The following is a 27,879-nucleotide window of genomic DNA, read 5'->3' as shown; positions in this document are numbered from 1 at the left end:
TCTGGCCTAGCCCGAAGGGCATTTCACTCTCCAGTCACAGTGTGTGTCTTAGCGAGTCGGTGCGTTTAAAAAACGTTAAGTCAACACGAAGTCAGTGCGAATCAACGAGCGCAAAATAGCAAAAATACTGGCTACGTTTACACCGTACGCTTAGTCCGCGGCCTATACAATATATGTCCTTGTTTATCCTGTAGGTTAAACAAAGACATCTATCGTATAGGTCGCGGACTAAACGCACGGTGTAAACGTAGCCATAGGCCTGTTCTTTTTGATTGAACTTTTGCACCAGTTCATCTTTCTTCCTCTTCTTTCCTCTTGGAGAGAAAAGGAAGAAAGATGAACTAGTGCAAAAGTTCAGCCAAAAAGAACAGTCCTCAATGATACGGGCTTTAGTTCCTACTGTTTTGTTGGTAGCAGTTGGTAATACTGTGCAGTGGTAGTGGTACCACCGTTTGTTGCTCTGCGAGGAGAGCTGTCTATTTGATGTTAATCTGAAGTATCTGGACCTCTCTCGGTGTTTCTCAGTATCGAATGATCGTATGACGTACTTAATGTCCCATTGATATCCGCGAGTGTGCCTTTGACGAGAGGTGTGTCGTAAATATCGTAATGTCTGCGACTTGATTTGCAGACGAAGGCCTACGTGAGGCGAGACGTGGAGAGGCGAGAGCGAGTGTGAAAGAGAGAGGTGGTTGAATAGAATACGAGACGAAGTGTGATTAACGTCATCGTCGTCGTCGTCGTCGTTATCGTCATCGAAGCTTCAGCTGCACGTTCTTAACAGCGAAGGCTATAGTCTTGGGGGAGTTGTGTGCGTGATATCGCATACATTCGTGCGTGCACATCGCGAGTGGGTGGGCGAGGCGTGTTCTCTCGCTCTGGTTCCCTGCACGCTCTGTCGAGACGTATATCTTTGCGACGGGCACTCGCTCCGCTCGCTCACTCGCTCGCGCTCGTGTGCTCTCTCTCTCTCTCTCTCTCTCTCCCTCTTTCTCTCTTCCTCTTCTTCCCCTTTCGTTCTCTCCCGTGTGTCTGTGGTGTGCGCCGCGCGTGGTGTGCGGGAGTGCGTGCGTGAGGTTGCACTCCGAGGCAGCAGCGGTGCGTCGATCGTGCGGATTGGCAGCGATGAGCGACGACAGGAGCGAGGATGAGCCGATCATGGACAGCTTCAATTGGTACAGCAACTGGGAGCAGCAGTGCGTCGAGGCGCTCGAGTCCGAGCCCGATTACGAGAATCAGCTGCACAACGAGAAGGAGCTCTACTCGCAGCAGATGTGGACGAAGTTTCAGACCACCGCGTCGGCCATCGCCCAGTTGTACAAAGGTGATCCCCTCGACGATGTTCTCGCGAGATACCCTAAGCGCGACACGCGTGACTCCGTCCCTTTATCTTTCCTCTCCTTTTTTTTTTCTCTTGCCCTCGTTCGCCACAGTGATCCCCCCCAAGGTCGCTCCCTCCCTCCCCTTAACGCGAATTCCGTCTCGCGTAACATCCATTTTGTCGCGCCGTTACGAGAACGATATTACTCTCCGTTCGCGCAGCAACGTTAAAGGCAAGGCGTTTTGCGTCATTGAGTCTCGTTCTCGTAACGTGCGTCCATTTCTACAATTATCGATCGGATCCGTTTAACCTCCTCTGGTTTATTATTCTCTTATTCTCTTGTAGATCGCACACTGGGTGTCTCACTGTGGGTTCCCTTTCAGACGGCCGCTGGTACCGTCACATCGTTGTACAAAGGTGCGTGCTCTAGTGATATGTGGGTGAATCAGTGAATCGTTGTCAACAATGACCGCTAGATAAACGACCATCTCTCCTCGCTTTTTTCCCCTTCCTCCTCACACCGCCATATCTCTCTCTCTCCCTCTCCCTCTCCCTCCAGTCCTCATGTTGCAGCGCTCCAGAGCGTTATTTTCCTCTCCACGCTTAATCTTTATTCCTACTGTCTTCATTTGCGCTTCTGTTTATCCCTTTATTGTACTAGCAAAAAGATGAAATGTGTGACCATCCTTATGGATGAAAATGGCTCTTTCCCCTCCATAGCTGATAGCATAGGGTCAGCTGTTTATTCGGCTAAATATGACATTAACGTGGCATGGAGAAATTTTACGGATTGACCTGCCTCGTGCAGTCTCTCCCCCCTCTCCCTCCTTCTCTCCCTCAATTTTTTCATTAAATATAATTTTTTGCTTTTAATTTTATTTTTAATTATGATTATATATTTTTTTTGTTTTGATTTCTTTCTGTTGCTATTTTATTTAAACTTTATTTTGTATTGTACTCTTCTTTTTTTTTGTTTATTTTGCTTTTATATATATATATAAAATTTTTGTTATTTTATCTTCTCTTTGTTGTTAAAACGTCGTATTTGTGTGTACAGATTCTTCGAGAGTCTGCTCTAGAATCGTAATAAACGCTCTATCTATTTATCTGTCTATCTATATCTTTTCTCTCTCGCCTCTACTTCAGCACTAATTTGGTAACACAATGCATAGATTAATGCGCACGCATATCATTGAAAATAGACCTTGGGAAAAATTTAACTTGCATTTATTTAATGACTTAATTGTGAATTATTGAATTCACGGGTACGGGTTAATGGAACATCTACGGGAAAGATTCCTTGTAATAGCTCTCGAACGAATTAAAAACTGTATGAATTATTCAAATGGATTGAAAACTGTACTTGTGATTTATTTTTCTCATTACTTGTTATGTGTGTTAGATAATTGTCCAATTTGTTGATGATTTTTGATATGTTATGCCTAAATAACTGAATAAATACTTTGAATAAATTCTGATTTATAATACACATAGGCGAGTATTTAATCCGATAGAATTGCTCCAGTGCCACGTATCGGTCGAAATAACATTTTTTAAATTTAGGTTCTCAATCAATAACCCTATAAGACACAATATTCTTAGAATGTTATATGAATATTAAAAAAGGTAAAGAATATACATATAATATTCTAGGAATATTGTGTATACGGCGTGCTTCGCAAATTATATCCTTGTAAAAATGAAAAAAAGCATTATTGTGATTAATATCGAAATAAAACGATGGATGGAATGGAATTGTCTTTTTGTACGAAAAAAAATTATGTACTGAGATATATTTATATGATAAAAATAACACTCCAAAAAGTCCAAAAAGTAATTAATGAATATCAGAATTGCTTTATTATTCGTAATGTTCATAAAAAAAGAACATGCTTTTGATTGGTGTATCATGCAGAAATTTTAATTGAAGATGAAACAGAGAAATTAGACCAATTTTATAGCCGAACATTGGAATTATTGATATCTAAATATTGATGACTAATGGTTACTTTGATAACGTTGTTAAAGATGTGCAATTATTTATGTTATCAATGACGATAGATAACTGTAGAAAAAACTCGGTATTGCGACAATATAAAAGCATGCTCTTTCTTCATCAGAATAATGGCTTTATAATTTTTCATTTTTCGTGTTATTTTTGTTATTTTCAATTTTTCTCTAAAAAAAAGCTTTTTTCTAAAAATTAAAAAGACATTTTCTCTTCTAAAATGTAGCTTTTATTTTTCTATTTATATATTATATATTAGGGCTTCCATAAAAAATGTATAGATTATCATATATATATATATATATTACCACCTACTTTTTAAAACGGCAAATATCTGCGACCACCTATCTAGTAGTAGTGAATTTGACAAAACGGATAATGAGTTAATTAATTATTTACTTGTATATTATTTTGTTTATATCAGTGTACTGTTCCTACTTTTTAATTTTTTACCGAATACATTTTTATAAATCTGTTTCTCAATCAGATACATAATGAGATTTGTGTGAATGCACTTAATTATTTCCTATTTCCATTGATGATAGCTTCGTACATCGACATCAATGCGACTTAGTTTTACACGCTAGGAATTTGATAATTGCAAAGTAATTTATTTTGAAATTTAGTTTTAATTCCTACTATTTTATTATTGAAAATCCAATGTTTATAGAAAATCGAGAAAACACGTACACGCAAATTTGTATGTTTATGCGAAATAACGAAGTGCAATTTATAACACTTTCAATTTTTGTTCAGAACCCACTAATGATTACATAATTTAGATATAAAATTTAATTTTTACGTAGTAAAATAATTTGAATTTTACTCGTATGGATTGTATTATGTTAAATTTTGCAATTAATGCATGTCGTTATATTTGTCTGTAAAATTAATCAAGAATTGTTTAAATAGATTCAGTGGATTGTATGAGGCGATGCAGCGATTTGGGAGTGGAAATGGGCAAGCAGAAACGTTGTAAAGAAATAATGAATTGGGCTAGGAAAAAAAGACGTATGATTCGCAGGGAAGATCTTCTTGCATATCTCGCTGGAAAACCACCTCCACCTCGTTCGCATCCACACAGGTTTACCCCTTTACTGTGGTTTCCTTTACAGTAGATTAATAATTTAAAAAAAAAATTATTAATCTAGATTATTGTTGTGTATTTTAATTTTAATTGATATATATTTCTAAACGTAGATAATATGTTTCGTTAAATTAAATTAAAAGGTAAATAAGTAAATTAATAAATTAGTAAATAAAATAAGCTGATTACTTATTAAAGGTTGCAATATGTTGGCAATGTTGCAGAAGTTCACCTAAACCACGAATGATGGTGTGCGGTTCCCCATCGTCGCAAAGTCAAACGCCAAATATGGTGATTGCTCCTGCGCCGACAACAGGCACTGATCCAGATCCTGAGTTGCACACATTTAGAGAAGCATTGTCGGGTAAGTTATCGTCTAATTTACCTTTTTATAAATTTTATATGTCTTCTTTTTACAGTTAATCAATGTTTACAGTTAATCAATGATATATTACTTATTGAATATCTCTTTAAGTGTTTTAATCATATTTCATTGAATTTTATAAAGAAATCGAATCACGCGAAGAACACAGATTTAAACGGGATATATTCAAAACTTTTAATTTATATTTTTTCATGATATTTTTATTATTTTAATTTCTTCTGGTTTCCACGCACGTGTTGCTACGCGTCAAATGCATGCGTTTGAAGACATGCATTTAATTGAGATAACCACATGATGGAGTAACCATAGAGATGTATATTTGACACTCACAATAACGTACAACACACGCGTGGAAATCAAGAGTTTTATGTGTATATAATGTGCTCATAATAAGAAAGAAATGTAAAATTTTTCCAGGTTCTCCAGTGTCTCGACGTGGCGGAAGACAAGCCGAACTGTCGGCCTTTATTAGCAACGAATTGGCTCGGCATCATAAACGGCCTGCTTCGCATGACGTGGATATGGGATCACCCACGCACAAACGTATGCGTACTACACTGTAACGGCGCGCGACGCGTATGGTAGCTTTACTCCCTCGTTCTCTGTTAATTAATCGACCCGATTAATGACTAATAGCTCAGCTCCCCTACATAACTCCTGGTTATGTGTAATCTTTTGAGGGAAACGGTAGTGGTTTATACTGCCAGATAAGCACGTTCGTTTGTGTCTCCTGTAGTTTTTACTGCCGATCTCGATTTATATATAACGTTCAAAATTACTTAATCTCATAATAACTATGTAGAGTGCGTATGTCTGATGCATAAAATGTAAAATGATGTATTTTTAGTCCAGCACGTACATAATATATTTATGGGATATTTATTTTGCACATATTGGCAAATTAATTAATTGTATTTAAACTGTAAAAGTTTTGTTTTCCTTGTATGCGATTTCATGAAAATTTGGATTTCGTGAAATCTCATGCAATATCAATGTATATATGTATATGAAATTATGTACTTTTTGTTTATCGACACAAATTAGTGAGAGCACACGAACGTGTCTTAACAACTACTGTTTAAAGTGCCCACATACACACACACATACACACACACACAAAAACAAACTAAAACACACACACACACACACACACAATGATCGGTCTGACATTACGTGCAAGAATTTGTATATGAGACTGTCATTTTGTCGATCTGTAAATCAATTTACGAAGAATTTTTTTAGCCAGATATGTGACATCCGAAACGTTAAGTCTTTAAATGTTAATACGTATATCGATATATGTATCAAAATTTGTAACGACTGAGAAGCATTCTAATATCTATCAATCAATATTGTTGATAATTTAATATTTTTCTCACACCTGTGAAAAATTTCGAATTTTTCGAAAATAAAACAAAAAATATTTTTGTGTTGTCTGAAAATTGATAGATAATTTGTATCAGAGAATAGAGGGCAGAAGAAGATACAGAAGAGTGCAAAATGTTTCGTTTTCATATTAAACAAAAATTCATCGAGTTGCTCATTAGAAATATTGTTTTTATTGTGCCGTAATTGTTTGCAATTAATTTTTTGGACGTTTGTCAATCAATGAAATGGTTGTTTCATATCACTTTATTGATGATAGCTAAATACGAAGAAAATACTGAAACTGATGAGAAAATAATATGATAATAATGAATTTCAAATTTTTTTCTACTCTTAAATTTAATTTTGTCAATTATCAAAATAATTAATTTACCATATTCTTGTTGAAATATCTTTGAATGTATAATAAATTTAAGTCTATTATTTTTCTTGTATAATATATATAATTTTCTCGTTTATTTTATTCGTTGTTTATACATTCTTTTTTATCCTGCATCTGTTGCATTTCATCATGTGCGTCATCGAGATAGGTTTGGTTATTGCCCAAATTGTTCGGCGTCTATTTTACGTGGCCAAATTTTTACGTTACTAAAATATTTATATAATTCAAATTATATGGTTATGAATCGAAATCTCAAGAAGAGAAAATAGAATATTAAGGTATTTTGTTTTTCAGCTGCATATGAAAAAAGTACTAGTTGTGAATGCTACGAAGGCATCAAAAAAAATTCTTAAAGAGATCTCATTATGAGTTTTTGCCGTGGTAAACCAAACTTTTAGTATAAGAATTTCTATTATACGAGAAGCAGACGAAGCGCAACATAAAAGGCAAGCGTGTCTGTTTTAAGAATTCGATATGTTGAAGAAAAACAGAGCAAAGCGTTAGCATAAATTTAGTTTATGTTTTGTTGATGCGTAGGTTATTAAGAGAAGAGAATGAATCATCAGGCAGATACCAAGCTTTACATCCTGAACAAGGTCTGCGTTGACATTCTATTAAGGAATAATGAATTTAATATTCCATAGCTCTACAAGAGCGTAATGTGTTCGCTATATAGAACTTACGTAAACGTAGACTTTGCCAGGTGTGATAATGATTGCAATATATATATATATACACGTGTATATATGTGTACATATATATATACATATACATATATATATACATATATATGACGAAGTATTTTGTAAAGAAAAGCGCTTAACGATTGCGTTTAACAATTTGTGCCAGAGAGTGAGAGCCTTCACCCTTCCCAATGAAGGTGATGATTGTAAATGTACATTATTTCTAACTACGCCTCATATTACTTCTATCTGAATTTTCAAAGATGTTGCAGACAAACTGATAAATTGTTATTTATCTCATCGAATCCGTTGCGATTAGTGTACCTGATGAATACAATTTATAATTGAATTACAAATTGTAATCTGTAATCTTCAGTTAAATGTGGAAATCACGCAATTGTAATGATGATTCTGTTACGCTTTATATTCTTTTTATATGCCTTAAGAATATGTTTTTCACGAGCTTAATGTTAACTGAGGAATTGGATGTATTAGGAACGTATGAACAGCTTTATGTAATTTAAAAGAACTTATAGGGCGATATTTATATAGTCCGTTCTTAATTTAAAACCGTCTTAAGGTTAGATGCTGGGGGGGGTTCTCTGATTGGTTCATGACATCTGAAGATTATACTCAAAACGGTCTTAAATATAAGATCCAACTGTAAATACTGTCTATAGAATTTAAAGTTTGAATATCATATATTCTTCCGTTGTGACTTTTATTGTTTTTATAGATTTCTAGAGTCCGAAACTTTTACCGAAACTGAAAACGAACACTCATTACATGTCAGTTTCGACTAAAACCATATAGTTCTTCTTCATAAATATTATGGGCATGTCTATATATCATATGGCCTTTATAGGATTCCTATTTTTAAATTTTGGTTTCGGTTGAAATTAGCAGAGTGTTTCGGTTCAGTTTCGGCAAAATTTTCAGTCGGACTATAGATTTCTGTTTACTCTATACTTGCAAACTATGTGGAGATAATGCAGAGTGAGAGTGAATGCGAGATAAAAAATATTCGTAATCACAAAAATATTAATTCAAATTGAATTAAAAGTACTTATTTGTTTCTTAATGAGTATCACAAAGAGTATATTCATATTCGTATTCATATTCATTTATTTATTTATTCAAATATTAGGTGTATTCATTGGGCACACTAGTTGCGATTCGATTTATACATATAAGATCATCAAGATCTACACGTTTGTCTGCGAACCGCACTTCGAAAATTACGTCAGAAGTCAACGTACATTTCTATTCGTTTCTTCGCAAGATTGTTCAAGCGTCACTCGTGAGAGGAATAAAAAAAATTGTTGTTCAGTTGTAAATATAGCGTACGCTAATAACGGTAAACAATAAACATAGATATATCGCTGATATTATTATTATTAGTATTAACTACTATGCGATAGCTTTAACAATATTTATCAATGATACCGTGCGATCGGCAGTTAATAGAATTAACCGAGGCAATTAATCGAGGACTCTGCTTTTTCGATTCACTTATTTCCCCGGAACGAGATCGACATGATGCAGGGTCCGAGAACCTCACGCCAGTGAGAACACGCAACAACCGTGGAGAATTTATTTTTCGCGAGCGAATCACTTACATGTCTACTATACATGCGAATTAAACGATCACGGAAGAAAGGTGTTGCTTTCACGATGAATGTAAAAAAAAAAACAGATCGATAATTGAAAACTTTGTACGTTCGCATCGTTTTTAACACGTTTCTTCCCTCGCCCGTTGCAGCTGTCGGAAGTATCCTCCGTGTAAATGTCGTTCTTTTCGTATAACTATAATATAGAAGAAAGTAATACATAGGTATTATCGTATGCGAAGATGCCATACTTAGGTACCAGGGTTGGGTAGTGCTAAGTTAAAAAGATAAAAGTTAAGTTAAGAAGTTAAAAAGTTAATTAATTTTAACTTAATTTAGTTACATTTTATCGGTAACTATTAACTTTTAATTTAATGTTTTTTAAGTCAATCCTCGAACACGATACGAAAGGATAATTTAATAATTTCATATTGTATAATCGTTACTTGTGAACAAAAATAACCAGATTCTTTAATAAATATGCTGTGAGAAAGGAAAAATACGAAAAATTATGTAAAATGGTCAAACTTTTTCATTTTTTTTTTAGTTGTTCGTTCGGACCAACTTTTAACTTTTCAATTACTTTTTTTATTAATTTAACTTTTAATTCAATTAATTTCATTATGGACTAACTTGTATATTTTAATTAAGTTAAATTTTCAAGGCTGTTAACTTTAACTTAACTTAGTTAAAAAAAAAAGTTAACTTACCCAACCCTGTTAGGTACACTTTATCCGTAAGCGAGCGCACCAAACCCGATGACGGGGCAACTTTACAAAACACCGATCTGTTTTCGTTTCTGTTCCATGTGTTCGTGGTACATCTTCTGACTGCATTATAATCGAAACGTCCATCCTTGATCGTGACGTCTATATATACAACATCCATTTGAGAGAAATATTGAGAATTGTTCTCGAGAGTTATTCTTGAGAGTCATGTATTACTCACTGGAAAATACTGTGGAGAGCTACTCTCTCGCTCGCATCTTCTCATTCTCTTTACTTCCGAGAGTCGCTCTCAAGTAGACAAATCAGTGGCAATTGTGTACTTCTCTTTTTTCATTAGAGAATAAGCAACTTGAGTACTCGGTTTCGCCGGTATAATTGGCATTTTTTTGTCTTGCGTAATAGCCACCCATGAGCACGAGACGACACTTGGAGGTCGGCGAAAAAATTTTCCCACACGCGAGGAAGCTTTCCCTTTCTCATGGAAGAATTATCTCGTCGGAAATCTGTTAGCCGTTATAAGATTATATATAGGTATGATGCACATTGAGCAAATATGAAATTAAAATGTTTGTTGACGAAGATATAATTAAGTTTGGACATGTTACGTAATTTTTAATTCGTATTAAATATTCCCGGGAAAAAAATGTTACATGTATGGACATATTTTATATATATTTATATATATAATTTATATATATAATAATATTTATATATATTATTTATATATATAATTATATATAAAACATTTTTTCCCGGGTTACAATACATTTAATTCAAAATTAGCTTAATCAATTCGACAACTGCTGTAAATGCAGGTCGTAAAAAGAATTAACAATAATTTTTAATTGTATGTGAAAAATATTTGTGTCAAAATGCGATATAAATTGTATGAAATATCATTTTATGTTTATGAGATATTAACGATATGTTTATATGAAAATAAATAAAAATATATAAATGTATAATAATGCGAAACGATGAAGGCGCCTAACAGACATTTCTAAAAAAAAAAACCACAGAAATACGTATTTGAGAATATACCAAAATCAGTACGATACAATATAAGGACCGGTGTAATATTGTATTCATAGGCTAAAAAGCGGAGGTGAAGAGAGTCAGGAGGGATCACTTGTATATTATATTGTTCACAGTTATATTAATACGTTCATAATACGCAGGAACGTATAAACGCGTACGTCTAACAGACGCAAGGCACCAAAAAATTTTTTACGAGCGTATCTTTTTCTTTCCTTTTCTTGTTATTCCGATGCACATTGCTGCAAGTTGCATTGGTGCACTATCGCGAGAACGAGTGTACCGTGACATGAGACTTGCACGAACATGACGCCTTGGTCGGGTACGACGCGTTCATGGCAAGGCGTGAAATGGTGCTGTTACTTTCTTGCGAACATAAGAAGCTTGTATATTTTTGCGCCTCTTGTTTGTAAGATAATCATTTACAAATAAATCACGAGAAAACGAAATCTGCCATGGCGTCCTCCTACCTACATTCACACTTTTTCTCTTACAACCCTTTGAATAGAAACTATCGTGTATATATACATACTTTATTGTCATACAATTATTTTGTACATTTTGCACTGTTTGTGAATACAATATGTACTATACACATTACATAAAATTAATGCATAAAATCTGCCATCTATAACTATCCATTATATAATCCATAATTAGTACCAAGGTCTAAAACTAGATAAGAATTTAATATATCACATGCAATTAACGATCACTCATTAAAAATCGATGAATATTGAATCTTAAAAGATGAACAATGTCATTGTTTTTTTATTATTATTAATGTTTAGCAGCAAAGTTTAATGACTATACCTTGGATATATATAAATGATGGAAAGCACAAGCTTTGGTATTGTGCATCTATGGTTCATTTTAGTAATATTTTAAGTTCTAAATTTTGATATTAAATTTTTGTGAAAGAAATATATTATTTAACGCTATTAAATATAAAAAAATTGGGATAAATGTGTTTATTACATATCTGAAAATTCTGAAATTTCGTGTTTAGTACAATATGATACACATATCTAATTAGAGTAATAGGTCAGGCTGATGTTGAGTAGAACAATGTTAATGACAATATATTTTATGGCAGTGTAATATAGTGTTATTGATTTTTGTTTCTTTGATTATGGCATGAACATTCGTTCTATCTTACTTAATCTATTTCATTTAGTGTACTAATCGGAACTTGATTCTCTCATTTTTCCTTATTTTTCCTTATTTTAATATAAATTTTTCTGGTGATTTTATTTACATAATTACGATTGTATACAGCCAATGTGATCAATTAAATATATATTGTAGGAAAATATAATACTCCTGAGACTTCCACGGACACTTTCTATAAAGAAATTATGCGTTTCGCGGGTTATCATGTATCAAGCTGCTCTGATGAAGTAAACTGCAATGTTGACGAAACGTTGACATTTTAACAATAAGAATGAACTTGGAGATAACTCGCAAAACGCATAATTTCTGTATAGTAGGAAAATATATTCGTAATGAATAGGAAAATACATTGATAATAAACTATAAGACACAAAAAGTTCGACATTAAAATCCTTTTGATATTGAATAATTTAATAATTTTTTTTTATGTTAAATGATTATTTTTCTGCAATTTAAAAAAAATCTCAATTTTATGTTTCATGTTTAAAACAATCATTTCCTACTTTTATCTTTTGTATGCAAATCATTAATAGCTTCATCGTATTTGTGGACGGATAATTTCGTTAATAGCAGTTCATCCTCTATAGCTATGCAATATATTATTTTCACAATCTACTGTCCTTGATAACTTTCCCTGGCGTGCTCAGCGCTTTTTTTCGGTTCGCGATTGCATTAGTGAGTTTTCGTCTCGGACCAAGCGGAAGTTTGAGGGCCGCTATGTCTGTTTCAGTGAGCAGCATCAGAGCTTCCAGATCGATTTGTTCCGATTCCAAAATAGGATGTATGGATGTGAGATTATTAGCGACTAAAAATCTCTGCAGAGGCGTCCATTCTTCGTCTGTTTCTTCACCTTCTGTTCACAGATAAATTCAACAATGTAGTATTCTAATTTTCTTTTGCACACAAAACATGACAATGCGAAAAATCAGAAAAGATGATTGATTATCGTGCATCTTTCCTTACGACATGGAACGCATTGTTTAACGTTTTATGTTGCAAAGGTCGTTGCATAAGTATTCCAGTTGCACTTTGTAACAAAGTTCATTAAACTTACCTGAAAGAAGATCCTCGTCCCACAAGCTTTGTCTCCGTGCCAAACTGCCAGCACTTCCTATACTAATTTCTTCATTGTGTCCGTTTGGGCTGAACTTATTACTGCTTATAGATCCGTTTGTAGAACCATTTGCAGAAAGATTGCTGTTTTGCAGATGAACATCTGTCTGCGTGACCGGTAGATTATCCAGCGTAGATGTTATCTATAAAAATTACGAATTAACTTACACACAAATACAAAAAAAAATTAATTAGCTATTCTAACGCATTTTCCGTCTATTCACGCTTTGTTACATAATTAAGCTATTAGCGCATCCGATGAATATCTATTACGTATTTCTATGCTGTAATCGTTTAAAAGATTGTTAACGTTTTTGCAACGATTTCCATGATTCAAATGAAACAAGTGATAGCTCATCTTGTCGTAAAAAAAACGCTATATAACATTAAAGCCGATTTCTACAAGTTGAGTAGTTATTACGAAGGTAATCGTGCGGAACAGTTACATTTGTGGAGATGAAGAGACTACAGCGTATAAAAAGCATGACATTAAAGTGATTATAAAAATAAAAAACGTAACTTGTACAAATTTCTATAACTCGAAATTTCTAAAGAAAAATAAAAAGTAGCTCAATATACAAAAATTATTTTAGAATAATTTTAGAATAATTTCCTTGTTTATAATTTCCTCTAGCTTGATGTCGGTTTCATTGTAAGTAAAGTATTTGTTGTTTATTCGTGACTGTAAGGACGATTTAAGATATGAATGTTAAGACTAACCGCCCTTCTGAAAGCCACCGAACCGAAACCAGGTCGGTTGAAGATACTGGCTGGTTCCTGAAGAAAAGCGGTGTCCTTCGCAACATTCAAGTTCTCTTCCTCTCTGTCCTCCTCCTCCTCATCGTATATCCTTTCACCTAAGAGATCGGGCGTGCTCTGCGATTTACTGAGAGTGCCCCATACATCAGAGATCTTTCCTCTTCTAATGCCCATGTGTTGAGGCTGGGTGTCGTACGTGCCTACGTACATAACTTCAGAATCTCGACGAACGCCAGTGAGACTTCGAACCGACTTCTTTCCATTTACTTCGACCTATAATAACATATATGATATTACGTAATATTTACTGAGCATTAAATAAAAAACATTTGAAATGAGTTAATTCCCAAATATTGATTTTTATTATTTCTGTTTTTGCATACTATGATATTAAAGATTTTTTAAATTATTTTTAAATCATTTTTTTAACACTTTTGTTTTGAGTCATAAAAAATTGTATAGTTTTATGTTATTTATGTATTTTTTTTTACCTCAACGACTTTAAAGTCGTTGATGGCTTTCTTAGCTAAAGCTTTCCGACAAACTGTGCTGCCGTGTTTCTTCGTAGTGGTACCAACGATGTCGCTGAATGTCGGCGAAGGTTTCATTCGGCCCCTAAAGGTCAGTACTCCGGGCCGTTGAGAGTTCAATTCATTCATTGCGTCAAAGTCTGATTTAGCACGATCTTTTATAAGTTTCTTCTGTTCTTTTTCCGCCCTAATTTCAGCCATTTTCTGTTTCTTCATATACTCTTTCAATCTTAACAAAAAGATATTTTTGTATATATTTAAAATGGAAAATAAAATGTTAAAAGAAATCGGATTAAAATCTAATTTACATCATAATAATGTAATATGCTAATCGTAGTAAGTAAAAAATTAAGAACTCTTTCTGCGAAAGAAATTATCTGTACTCTATCATGGAAACACGATTGATAGAAACGATTTAATCGATGAAAACGATCTGTAAATGGCAGCGATATTATGTTCTCTCACTCTCTCTTTTCAAGTAGAAGATGCAAAAACAAATCACATTCTACAACTGTACCTCTTCTCCGCATCTCTCTCCGCCTTTTCCCGGAGCATCCGGCTTTTTTTGCGATTATTTAATTCCTGATCAGCTTGAGCAATATCTAGGAACTGTAGAATCTTCTCATAGCCGTTTATCGCTGCAAGTTCACGGGCAGAGTGCCGGTCGATGTCCAGCGACCAGATATTGCAACCAAATTTCACCAAGAATTTTACGCAGAATTCGTGGCCCCTCGCCGCTGCCAAATGCAAGCATGTATTCCCGAAATAATCGGTCTTGTCCGGATCGCCTCTATAATAAAAAACAATCATGACCTCTTATAAATTAGCGGAACAAAAGCAGTAGAACTAATTCTAATTAATATTTTTATTTATTATTCAGCGTACAGGCGAGAGTAAACTAAAATTTATTCGTTTAAAGGAGAAAGAAATAAGAGAAGAAAGAAAAGTAGTAAGATAAGTACAATTAATAAGATCGAAGGATAGAAAAACAAATAGAAACGGAAGGAAGTTACTAGAATGTATAGCTGAGAAAGGGTGAATAATATTGAATCGAAATATAAGGTTGATATAAAGGAAGGAGAATGGACTCCTACACGGAGACAAGAGGGGATTAGGTGATCGATTATGACATATTAGTAGAAGGTGGATTCGGATCATCAATCAATAATAGTAGAATTAAAGAAAGAAAGGAAGTTTGAACAGTTGAAGGAAGGGAGGAGTTAAGAAAATAGAAAAGATTGAGTAATAGGATTTAGGGGGGAGGATTAAAAAGAATTTAAAAAGGGGGGATTTAGAAAGAAATAGAAGAAACTGGAAAGATAAAGGAGGTAATAATGGAAAGAAAAGATGAGGACAGTGAAAACAGGACAGTAGGATAAAGAATATAGGAAAAAAAGAAACAATTAAAGAGTTAAGAAGATAAAAGAAGTTGTGTGAGGAAAAGAAGAAAAGAAAAAATGAGATGGGAGGTGAAAAAAAGCAAAGGAGGATAAAGCGTGGAAAATATTACATAGTGAAAGAAAAAAAGGAAAGGAGTAAATAGAGATGAAATAGAGATGGAAAAGTAGGAGTATTTCATAGAGGTATTAGGAGCAGTGGGGAAGGAAGAAGGAGGGGAAAAGACGAATAGGATGAGAGGGAGGGGATAAGAAGAAAATTCGAAGGATAAGACAATAGGGACTGATGGGATAGGATAAAGGTGTGGAAACATGGAGGCGAGGGCTTAAAGAAATGGGCCTGGAAAATGTGTTAAAGAATTTCCTTCAGAAGAGAGAGGGATAAGATTTACGATGTCTGTGCTGAATTAAAATTTACATGAATGTTTGGTGAGAATAAAGAAAGAGATGGAGAAGACAAAAGATGAATCTGTATAATCAGATTTAGAAGAGATATGAGAATGATAGACAATGTAATAAATCATATGTAATAAATCATTGATATTTAAATCGACAGATAGAAGAAAAAAAAAGGAAAAAAATGATTGCGATGTTTGTTGATTTGAAAGCATTTAACTCGGTGAATAAAGAGGTATGATGAGTAAGGAAAAGAAGATTGAATATAGAGACAAAATCTTATATATAAAAAAATAATAAAACAATTTTTCATATTTTTTCCTTTTTCAGGAGAAAGATTATTATTTCATGATATTTGATAAAGTATTGTTGCGCTTCGAAAGGAAAAGAATATTTAAAGATAATAAAGTATATTTTACATTATTTCTAATAATAGACTAGGAACATTTTTTTCAATTTCGGAGAAGTTTCATGGTAAAAAGTTATTTTTAAGAAATTGTATAATCATACAATTAATTTTTACATTGATTATATTAATCAATTTTACGAAAAAATTTTAAAATTTCTGTGATCTCATAAGAATTTGATCATTTCTATTGAATTGTTTAAATTATGAAAAGGAATGATAATTTGAAGTGTTCGAATAAGAAACGACATAGACATTTTACTCGTTATTCGTATCGTAAATGTAGATATTTGTGGAGTTTCGGAGGTCTGTTTCGACCTACCTTTATGAAGTATGCGTTCTATTGTTTTTCATGCACTCGACCGCGATTTCCGCAACTGTGCAGTCGATGGACACCTGTAATGCGTGCTTCCGGTTCCGTGCATGTATTATTACGATATACAATAGCAGAACTAAGGGCCCGATGGGACCTTCAGGAGCGAACCATTCGAATCAACATCCATCGTTTTGCTAACTTACTAGGGATCGATGTGATTATTTTTAATGTTTGTTTTAAAAGTCTGCAGATATTCGACAAAGTGTTCGTGATAAATGGCCGGAAGCGTCGAGAGACTACAGTATTTTGGAGCGGCTTGCAGTTGAGGTAAGTATTAATTATGAAATAGTGGGGTTATCGTGCTCACGAGGCACGACGACCTCGTGCCTGATGGGCACCAATGTTTCGTGTGAGTAGACAAAACACGAAGTTATATTTTTCGTTAAACGTGCTTCTGTAACGAAAAAGCTCCATGTCGCACTATATACATTCATACGATTTATTATTAATTTTGATTTATTATAATGCAATATTAATCGTGTAAAGTCAGTCTGCAACAAGTTGCAATGATCAGATGCATTGTACGTAGTCAGACAAAAATATTAGAAAAGAAACGTCTTATCGCATGCACCAACTATAGCATGCCATTGTAAAATATGACACACTGGTTACACCTGGTTATTGTAAAAAGAAAAAATAAGATTAGGCATGCACATACCCTCTAGCGACCAGCAGTCTCAGAGCATCTACGTGGCCTTCGAAGGCTGCCCATAATGTCGGGGTCATTCCTCCTTCATCTCGCGTGTTACAATCCTTTCTCGTAGCTTCCTTCAGAACATCCAACGTTCCTTCTTGCGCGGCCCTTCGATAAAGAAGTCTGCATATTATATTATATTATTCTTTATGTGTGTGTGTGAAAGAGAGAGAGAGAGAGAGAGAGAGAGAGTTATCAGATGTTTTTAAGCTTATATTTTGTTCCATATGTTGAACATTAAATATTAAAAATATAATACAAATATTAATATTTATTTAAAAAATTATTCACAAACAAATAGAACTATGTGATATCTGTGTATGTGATGTCTGTTGATAAAAAATATTTCATTTATATTAATTGCAATTATTAATTAAATTAAATGCAATTGTTGCAATAATTATTTATTATTATTAAATAACTTATTATTATTAATGTAATGTATATAAAGAAATATGTAGAAAACATATAAAGATAGATGTACAGTATTTATATAGTAAATCTGGATATTAAATTTTAATTGATACGAAATATTTATTTGTTATATATGCGCAGTATTTTTGCTCTCTTCCCTTTCTCTTCCTATAAGAAAAATACATTTTTTATTCTTCTTCAGGATATTCGGAGTACGGTATTGTGAAAATTGTACCTATTACTTTATCGTGCGATGCATCGCGTGATGCCTTATCTGATTTTAAACCAGGTTATTTTTTATAATTATCGTCGCGTTGCTCGAGGAAAAATCGCAATTTCTGCGCGAGCAAAAAGCTTCGCATAGTATTATATCCACGTGTCTCAACATCTGATAATCCGTGGCGGCTTGCTCGTGATATTTTAATTAACGTATTAAAGTGCTTGCAGTAGCGCGATGCGCAAGAGATTCACATTTTTTTTCTTTTTAATTAGGAAAATTGAGATGTTAAGGAAAATATGCACGATTTGTCAGGCGAGTCAGCAAGTACTTTCGATTCGCCGATGTTGCATTCCACGAACTGATTTCAGTGTATATCGTTTCAGATTACTTCATCAATGTTATCGAGTTATAACATTAATAATCCTTTGTTATCTTAAACAGTGTAACTTCATACAAGCTATAATAAAAACATATAAAAATTTAATATATTATAATTTTACTTTGTATTTCTTAATTTTAGATGATAAATTGCATTTGAAATAAAATAAAAGATTTAAAAAAATTTACATATGCAAATTTCTTGCTCTTATTCTCATCAATTCCCACCATTTTCAGATTTAATTACGAAATTCAATTTAGATAACCAAACTGATATTTCTTTTATTAAAATTATTAAATTAATTATTACGAATTCATACATTTTGAGGAGAATCAGTTTTGTGAATCAAAAATCAATTTTGGTAAAAAAAATATCTCGAAATTCGATAGAGAAATATAAACGTATTGTATAGTATTCAGACTTTTTCCGTAAAATTAACACATAAATCGCACAATGTACAGCACTCCATTGCTATGAAAGTTGATTAGGTCCGCTAGAAATTTTTACAGATGATCTGGGTGATAAATTCTTGTAGTGAATGAAATAAGAGCACAAGTCTCCTCTCATGCATGAATTCCGTTCCGATGTACATACATGATACAGTCCGCATGAAACAGTCCATAATCATGATTATTTTATGTTCGTAGATAATTATTCGAAATCTCCTAATTTTTTTATTTAATAAACCGCATGCTTATATTCATTGAGGATCACCGTGGCTCTCTCTTACCTCTCCGTCCAACTGATATTTTAATAATATTTTTAACGTTGTTAAAACACAATATATTAATTATCGTGTATAATGTGCCTCCATTTATTCCGACAGCTCATTGCGCTTCGTGATTATAAATATGAAAGATTCGATTCGGTTCACATCTTCTCATTTCGTTCCAGTTGCTTGATAAACGTTGATCCGATTTCCTTGATGAGATGGAGCGATTATCATTAATCCGTGCGAATCGTCTAATTTATTTGAATCGTATATATTGTTAAAAAAATCTTTCGACATTCTACGTGACGCTGGAACGAAATTTTAATTCATACATTGAAATATTATGAAAGAATTATGGAACATAATAAGTATCGAACTGTACTAAGGATTTATATGAGAGAAGTAATGATTAATTTTTACTTATTTTGAGTAAAAGTATCGTTGTTTAGTGATTTTAATATTCAAAGTAATTATCACTACCCTCCAGTATTAAATTTCTGTAAGGGTTGAATGTTGTATTACTTTATTCACATTTTTAGCGTGTAAAATAGCGTTAAGAAAAAATTGCAACATTAAAAAAAGATCTTACAAGGTTTACAAATCAGATACGACTAGATTTTTATAACTGAACTTTCTGCACGGTTCATTTTTCCTTTTTTTTTTTGGAGAAGGAAGACGAAATTTGGTTGGACGCACTAAAGTACGCATTGTATATGTAAATTAAAATCGTTGTACACTGTTTTAATCTTGTGAGTGTAAAAGTTGAATTGTAAATTATATTTCAAATTATAAAATACATATTTTTAAACTCTAAAGTCTAAAATATATATTTTATATAACAGCACGATAAAGTGTATTGAGAATTTCATGGTTTAACCGGTTTCTATATTTATATTAAACACATCTTTATGTTAATTTGTGTACGACGGCTTTAATGTGAACCAGTTCGCACCGAGTGTGACCAATCGAATTCGCTACAAGATTAATTTTAATCTCGATTCAATTTATTCTTTATCTTCTTGTAATGTCCGTTTCTATCAATGTAAATTAACTTTTCTCGGTTTAATTTACTCTTTATCCTTTTCTAATTCTTAGAACTAGAAAACAATGGAAAACAATAGAAAGTTAAATCAAGATTAAAATTAATCAATATTTATAAAAACGGCACAATTCTAAGAATTAAAAAAAAAAAGATAAACAGTGTTAAACCGAGCTTAAAGTTAATCTTACATTGACAAAAAGAACAAACCTATTATTCATGAAGTGTGTATTTAGCTGTTCTCCCGTGTTATCGAATCGCTTCGCGCGATCGGCCGCGCCGTCAAGACTCGGTAACATTTTTTTCAATCCCAAGGCGAGTACCTCGCTCCACAGCATTTCTCTGCTTTCCGGGACAAGTCCTACGGGCGAGCGCGTACGAAAACAAGAGCAGAGGAAGAGTCGGAAGAAAGAGAGAGCGACAAAGAGAAAACCGCGTGCGGCATCCTCTTAAAGAATGAGAGAAAAAAAAAGAAGACAAGTGCACTCACTTATGAAATCGTTCAGACGACATTTCGCGCGCGTCCCTCGCTGCTCCGCGAATTCGACTATCCGGATAGCATCGTCCGTGACCCTAGGAGACGCTCGGAAAGGGTCTCCTGACAGAGAATTCGGTGAAAAAAAAGGAGAAGAAACGCGCAAAGAAACGAACAGCGACAACAAGCGACAGTACGACGCCGAGACGGGACGGCGGTGCACTGCTCGAGCGAGCGGCGAGTTACATGAGTTACACCTGGGGGCCCCCGGCACGCGGTGCCGCGGTCCCCCGCACAGTCCCCATCCTCTGTTCGGCTGTTCCGCTTCGTTCCGCCGCATCGATAACCTTACCTCTCTCTTGGCTCGCGCGACGAACCGCGCGCGATTTGCCGCCACCTGCGCGATCTGCGTATCGTACGGGCGCCGCGTCCGCCACCTAGAGTGTGTCCTGCAAGACTCCCCTAGTCAACGAACAGCTTGGATTCAAATCGCGAGAGCGCCCACCGCCCGGTGTGGCGCCAGCATTGCATCGTGCAATTTTTGCGCCATATTTTTACGAAAAATAAGTCGAGTCCGCTCAAAGATGAATCGCGCAGGTACAGTAATTTTTACGATATTTGTTCCGCTAGTCGGGAAACGTTTTATGTTTTTCTTTTTCCAGAAAGGAAGTCGATGGAATCGAATGGAACCGATTAGCCGTTAGCTTGACTCGTGTTGTACGGGGTGAAGTTGCTGCCGCGTCGCGAATATCTCGTCATTTCTCGTCGTCGTTAATGCGTCACAGATGCAGAACGGATCGACTCCGAATCAGGCGTTACCATGGCGAGTTTAATTAGTAAGTTACAGTCATTATACTGGGTCTGTATTGCGATATTTAATCGATGGCAATCTTTTGGTACAGATTCGACGTTCGTGGAATGGCGATTTGTCGAGATTCCGTGAAATTCGTTATAATTCGATCGGGATTCCGCGCCATTCCTCGTGCCAACAACTGACGAAGCGACTCCGTATTTATTACAGAATATGTTTTAGTCATGATTAATTATAAAACTGATGGTTTTGTAGTGGTAATTTTAAAAATATACTACAGAACCCAGTGAGAAATGACAATGGAATCAACGTCGAATCGACATCGATTCGACTCGATTCTATTGTCATTTCTCATTGATGGGAAACCATCAATTTAGTGATTAACCATAGCTAAATAAATACAATCTTTACATGGTCATCAGATTAATGGCGGGAGCACAGTCTTGCATAATGCACAAGAAAATAAAGTCCTTTATTTTCTTCCTTTCCGTGATGGGTTTTCTACAATAAGCTGTATGAAATTGGCCAGTCACAATCAGAAGAATAATCGGCTATGATTGGTCAATTTCTTACGGCTTAAAATTTAAAGCTTAAGTTATTGTAGAAAGTCCATAAAATAAAAAAATGGTTGATTTTTTTATGCTTTATGCGTTATATATTATGCAAGAATCTGTGCTTTTGCTTTAATACACGTTCTACAATAAGCCAGCAGTAATAAATCAGAAATTAAAAGCTAGAATTTGATCAATCATAGTCGAATGTGAGAAGAATTGACTATGATTGGTTAATTTCTAGCTTCTGATTTCTGATTTATTACTAATGGCTTATTGTAGAATGTGTGTAAGTCCGAGCTTTCTACAATAAGTCATTATCTAAGCTTTAAGTTTTAAGCCATCGGAAATTGATTAATCGTAGTCAATTGTTCTTCTCACGTTCATCTATAATTGGTAAATTTCTTACGGCTTAAGATTTAAGCTTAGATAATTACTTATTGTAGAAAGCCTGTTACAAATTAATCAGAAAATGAAAAACTGGGCCTAAGATTTATAAATGCGATTTTATTTGATGCTGTAATATCTCAAAAGGCGATTGTCAATATGGCATCTAATGGAAAAATTCCTCTTGGGGTATAATATATTTTGTTGATAATAATTTCGTTGTCGCACGAATGTATATACTACGGTTTTATCAGAAGAACTTCGTGCGATCGTAGGACAATTGATTTACGGTATATTGCACCGATATGATATCTAATAATGCACGATAGTTTTGTTAACTCCGCTTTGTCTGTGATATCTTATTCACTCGATTTTCAGATTGATTATGAATTGATTTTAATATGTAATGGTAATTAAACATAATTTTGGTTATATTTTTTATTAGAATTTTTAAATTAATGATTTATTAAAAAGACAAATAAAAATTTATATTAGAATGCATAATTATATATTTTAAAATATTGATGCAGATATTTTAGTCACTACTATAATTTCAGTACGTTTTTGCTTGTTATAGATTTACGTCGTATTACAACTTCGCTGCTGCGTATCGTGTGTCGGTGAGTGTAATGCCTCCTCTTATCTTATAGCGAATTCGATTGGGTATACTAGTGCGCATTAACACATTTTAATTAAATTGGTTTTATATTTATCTAATTTGAGTATAAAAGTAAAATAAAAATTTTAATTTTATTTTATTTTGAATGATAAAACGTTCAATATTGTATGAAACAGTATAATAAAGTGTATTGCAAATTTCGCTGTTTAATATATATTAAACATGCATTTTTATGTCAATTTGTATACGATGGCTTTAATGTGCATTAGTGTCTTTAACTGAACACGCTATTAATCTCGTAAATTTGATGGCAATGACAGTTCTCTTTTTAACACCTAAAACTGGATCCCAAGATTATGTAAAATCATATTATATATAATTGTTATTATTAGTTTTTTGAATAATAATTTGTCAAAATAATAATTTGGTTTTTATTGTGCGATCTGCAAATTGATCGTTCGAATCTTGAATATAATACGCGATCATACCACACAGTAATAATGTATTTAACTGATCATATAGGTAAACTCTTTACCGACGATTAAAGTTTTGCTGTGAGGAAAGTAACTCACTGCAGATAGTGCTAGTTGTCCATTAATAGACACGTTTATCGTTAGGGATGCAACGGATAATGATTTGCCAGATAACTAGATATCAGATATGCAACGGATAATGATTTGTCGGATAATCGGACATCAGATCTTATCCGGTAAAGCCGAATAATCGGATTTTATCCAGCAAAACCGGATAAGCGGGATAACAGGATTTTATTCGAAAATTGCACCAAATTTTATCCGCAAATTGAAAAATAGAGAATCTAATTGTTTTTTGTAATAAAAAAAAGAATTTGTTTATGCAAATCATTATAAGTATGCTATAAAGATTTAATAAATAATATCTATTAAGCGGTTTTCAGTATTTTATTACCAATTTTTAATAAAGAATTATTTAAAATAGATTTAATAAAAACCTCTATAAATTATGTTAACATCAATAATACCTGTATTAATTTTATTTAAAGTTAAATATATCACGGGTCAACAGTTTACATGGAGCTTTGAAAAAATATTAAGGAAAGTATTTCAATTAAAAACAGATTATTGCTTGATAATGCAGAAGTGCCTCATACTTCTTATGAATAATATAAAATATTTAAAAAATGATATATAACAAAAATGTAATACACACACAAACAAAGGTCAAAGATATAAAAAATTATTTCAATTTAGTTTTTAAATTATATTAAACATTAATAAAGAGCATTTAGTTAGACTGGTCCAATACATATAATAAAATATTTTGAAAAATTTTTTTGAGAAATTAAATTTCAAATATATATAATTATTTCCATCTTAAGTGTGGAAAATGACTTTTTTTACAATCCGGCCGAATAGTTGAACTATTACATCCAACCGGACGGCCAAATTTATGAAAAAAGCGGCCAAATACCGGATAATTGCCGGATATCCGTTGCATCCCTATTCATCGTTTTCTTTTGTAAAATTAATCAATGTCAGAATCAGTATTGTTGGTTTTAAAATTAAAATTTGTTGTTAAATATTTGCTTCGAAATGCAATATGAATTTATAATAGTAGAATGAAACATGACGAATTATTATTAAAAAATTATACATATACAATTATATATGTATGTAATTTGTTCTTTGTGTAAAAATACACAGCCATGGTTAATTTTGGAATGCCTTTTTTATTGATATATTACAACAATTAGCATGCAAGGGTTACACTGACTTAAAAATTTTACACTTTTTTATGCTTATCCGCGTCTCAGCATTAATTATACCAGAATTAGAACCGGTGGTACTTTGAAGAATTTCAGAAAACTCTGAACTGTATAAGATACTTTGCCATGTTCCGAACGATATCGTTGAAATTCTCGAAAGAATTAAAATGCTTTTAACATATTTGATTATCGTGAGAAATTGTTCAAACAGTCTAGATTTTTCATCAAGGTATATCGATTTAATATGAATGAAAAATAATTTACATTATCAATGATCTGAAGTAAACTGATCTTCCACTTTTATACGAAAATCTTTATCAAAATATTGAGAATAATTATCTTTTTTATAAATTTTATGTAGATTTATATAATGCAATTAATACATTATTCATGAATGTCTCAGCCCAGTCAACATCAACTAAAAGTAACATATAACATTAATGTTATATGTAATTTCGAACTCGGTAATGTATCCGTTACGTTATACCTTGTGTTATATTACATTTATATTGTTGAGTGCGAAATTATAATAGTGATGTTATTTTACTTTTAGTTTATGTCGACTGGAAGGCTATGAGACTTAATTATTAACGAAGTTATTCTTATTTTGACTTTATCTATTACGCATACGGATAAAAGTGTGTATTACCTGCTTTAAGAATATCTTTCACGTGTTTAATAATTTTGATAATTCTTATTTCAATTACTTGTGCCTCTTTGCTTTTTCGATTTCATCACGGATCGAAACAGCACATTTGCAAGAAACATCGATCATTTAGTAGTGTTTCTTATTGAGTTATACCACTTATACCTCGATCACAGTTCGATTATATTTACTTCGTTAAATATGATTATTTACATGTTCGTACATACATTCCGCTACAGAGCAATAACTGTAGATACAGCTTAATTCTACTATGTAAAACCACGGTTTTGCAAACATGTAAGCCGTTTCAACGAGGGGTTAGAAAATTATGAAAGACATTGACGTATCTCGGTCATTTGATACACTAAATTTACATATTCCTGGTAGAAAAATACCAGACGACTTTAAGAGACGCGCCATAATTGTTATATCTATCGATATTGAATTGTTAATTTACATATCAACAATATGTATATTGCAAAGGATTGTATTTTTCTTATTATACTACCGTTCGATACTATTTTCTACGTTTGAAAACAATGAGACAGATCCTGTGTTTTGATCATAACATTTATCTATCAATCATATTCAAACAATCCTTAGTATACAGCATGTCTTATAATTCGACATCAATTTTAATAATAAACTTCTTTCTTAACTAATTTGAAGAGGTACAGTTTTATGAATTAGATATGGAGGCACCATTTTCAAATTATATAAAAATTTCTTTATAAATTAAGTTTACTATTCATTTAAACACAGATGAATCATTTCTTCAAAATTTTGATTTAGATTTAGTTATCAAATTAAATGTTAATTATTTATTGTTAAATATTAAAGCATTGTAATAAACAATTTCATAATATTAATTTCTCAATTCTTTAAAGTCAATTGCGATACTTTTAATAATTTCTTCTATATAATTGAAAGTACTCGCGAGAGCATCTTTCAAATTTTCAGAATTTTTTTGTTGTAATTTTTTTGCATTTTCATTGATTCGTTATTTGTTTATGCTTATCGGAACATTGTGCTTCAATTTTATCTGAAATTGCGTAAAAGTCTTTATTTCAAAAATTTTCTATTGTTTAATGATTTCATCTGAATAAACTCACTCTAGCATTGCGCACGCTTTCCTCATTATTCTTGTAATTATTTATTTATGAAAATTTATATAAAAATTTGGAGCGATTTCTTTATTCGTGGATTCTCGTTTTCTCTCCGTGAACATCTCATTATAAACAATAAATGATAAAGTTTTCTCCTCAATTTTCTTCAAACAATTCTTAAGAAATATTCATTCTCAGAGAAATCTGACAAAATAAAAATTGGGCAGTATGTTATGTTTCCTTGACAAAAATAAATTAATTAAATCTAAAATCTTGAGAGACTATTTTATCGATTTCAAAACGGAGATAACTATTACCTTAAAATGCAATATGTTTTTCTCAAATCTACGCGCAGCTATATTAGAAGTGAAAATTTCAACATGAATTTTTCGAGATTGCGGTCACGTAATTATTTAATGTGAAACGATGATATTTTATTGAATGATTTTGACGTGAGTTGAAAAGTGGAAAGTTAAAAAGTTAGCAAAAGTTCACCAACACTGGGCACTTGACGAAATAAAAATGATCTCGCGCTTTTCTCGACAGATAAATCGTTAATATATGTATATAATTAACGTTGTACGAAGTCGCTGCGGGATATAAAAATATATTACACGCGCGGTTGGGCCGTCAGTTTAAGAATAACTGTTACTTGACGTCGTTAGACTGTAGTATTTCGTCAAAATTTCATGATTTCTCTTTTTATTAGACAATCCGAGAATATCGAGAATTCGAGCTTCTATGATTTCAAATTTTTCTATGATTTGTCATCGCCTAAATGTTTAACGAAGAAGTACGGAATAGGCCGCAGTTTCGCGTGTACGAACGGCAAATGCGTTAACAACAGATTAGAGACCTGAGATTTGTAAATATTCAGTTCCTATATATGTTTCATAGTTGGTTTCAAGAAGAGTCTTAAAGATACTTTCGATGATACTAATACCAGATGAGACCCATATTAATCCATTCGTTACTATTTTTAATCTTTAATATTATATTAGATATGAGAGAGAGAGAGAGAGGGGGAAGGGAGAGGGGGGTGAGAGCAAGAATGAGAAACTACTTGTATACAGGGTGATCCGAAATTCCAGCATTCGGAGTACAGGACATGATACTTTATGCTAAAAGAAACAATTTTTACAAAATTGCGTCTGACAAGTAGTTTTTGCAGGAGAGCAAGTTGAAGTTATACGAGTAAACGCAAAAATTATTTATCGAATGTGATTTTACTACGGGAAAAAGTTGTTTGTTTTAGCATAAAATATCATATCCTGTACTCCGAATGCAGGAATTTCGGATCACCCTGT

At 33.1% G+C, this 27,879-nt stretch overlaps 2 protein-coding genes across 2 annotated transcripts; one reads left to right on the top strand and one right to left on the bottom strand.

Moving 5' to 3' along the window:
* The first annotated feature begins 430 nt into the window (after positions 1-430).
* Positions 431-6,465, top strand: LOC108726440 (UPF0472 protein C16orf72 homolog). Its single transcript, XM_018454013.1, has 5 exons — positions 431-1,324; positions 1,667-1,738; positions 4,242-4,413; positions 4,641-4,780; positions 5,219-6,465. Exons 1-5 carry the CDS (start codon positions 1,126-1,128, stop codon positions 5,362-5,364), a joined length of 729 nt encoding a protein of 242 aa, XP_018309515.1. The 5' UTR covers positions 431-1,125; the 3' UTR covers positions 5,365-6,465.
* Positions 6,466-12,300: 5,835 nt separating this feature from the next.
* Sans (SAM_USH1G_HARP domain-containing protein Sans) lies at positions 12,301-20,911 on the bottom strand. The gene is made up of 7 exons (XM_018454056.1): positions 20,724-20,911; positions 17,434-17,577; positions 14,718-14,990; positions 14,162-14,429; positions 13,632-13,943; positions 12,853-13,054; positions 12,301-12,651 (listed from the first exon to the last, which is right to left on the bottom strand). The coding sequence occupies exons 1-7, from the start codon at positions 20,744-20,746 to the stop codon at positions 12,404-12,406; spliced, it is 1,470 nt and encodes a 489-aa protein (XP_018309558.1). The 5' UTR covers positions 20,747-20,911; the 3' UTR covers positions 12,301-12,403.
* Positions 20,912-27,879: the final 6,968 nt, after the last annotated feature.

This window comes from Mycetomoellerius zeteki, unplaced genomic scaffold (assembly GCF_001594055.1).
Source record: "Mycetomoellerius zeteki isolate Tzet28-1 unplaced genomic scaffold, Tzet1.0 scaffold421, whole genome shotgun sequence".
Taxonomy (NCBI): domain Eukaryota; kingdom Metazoa; phylum Arthropoda; class Insecta; order Hymenoptera; family Formicidae; genus Mycetomoellerius; species Mycetomoellerius zeteki.
Note: the sequence above shows the minus strand (reverse complement) of the source record. Positions and strands in the feature narration are given on the sequence as shown.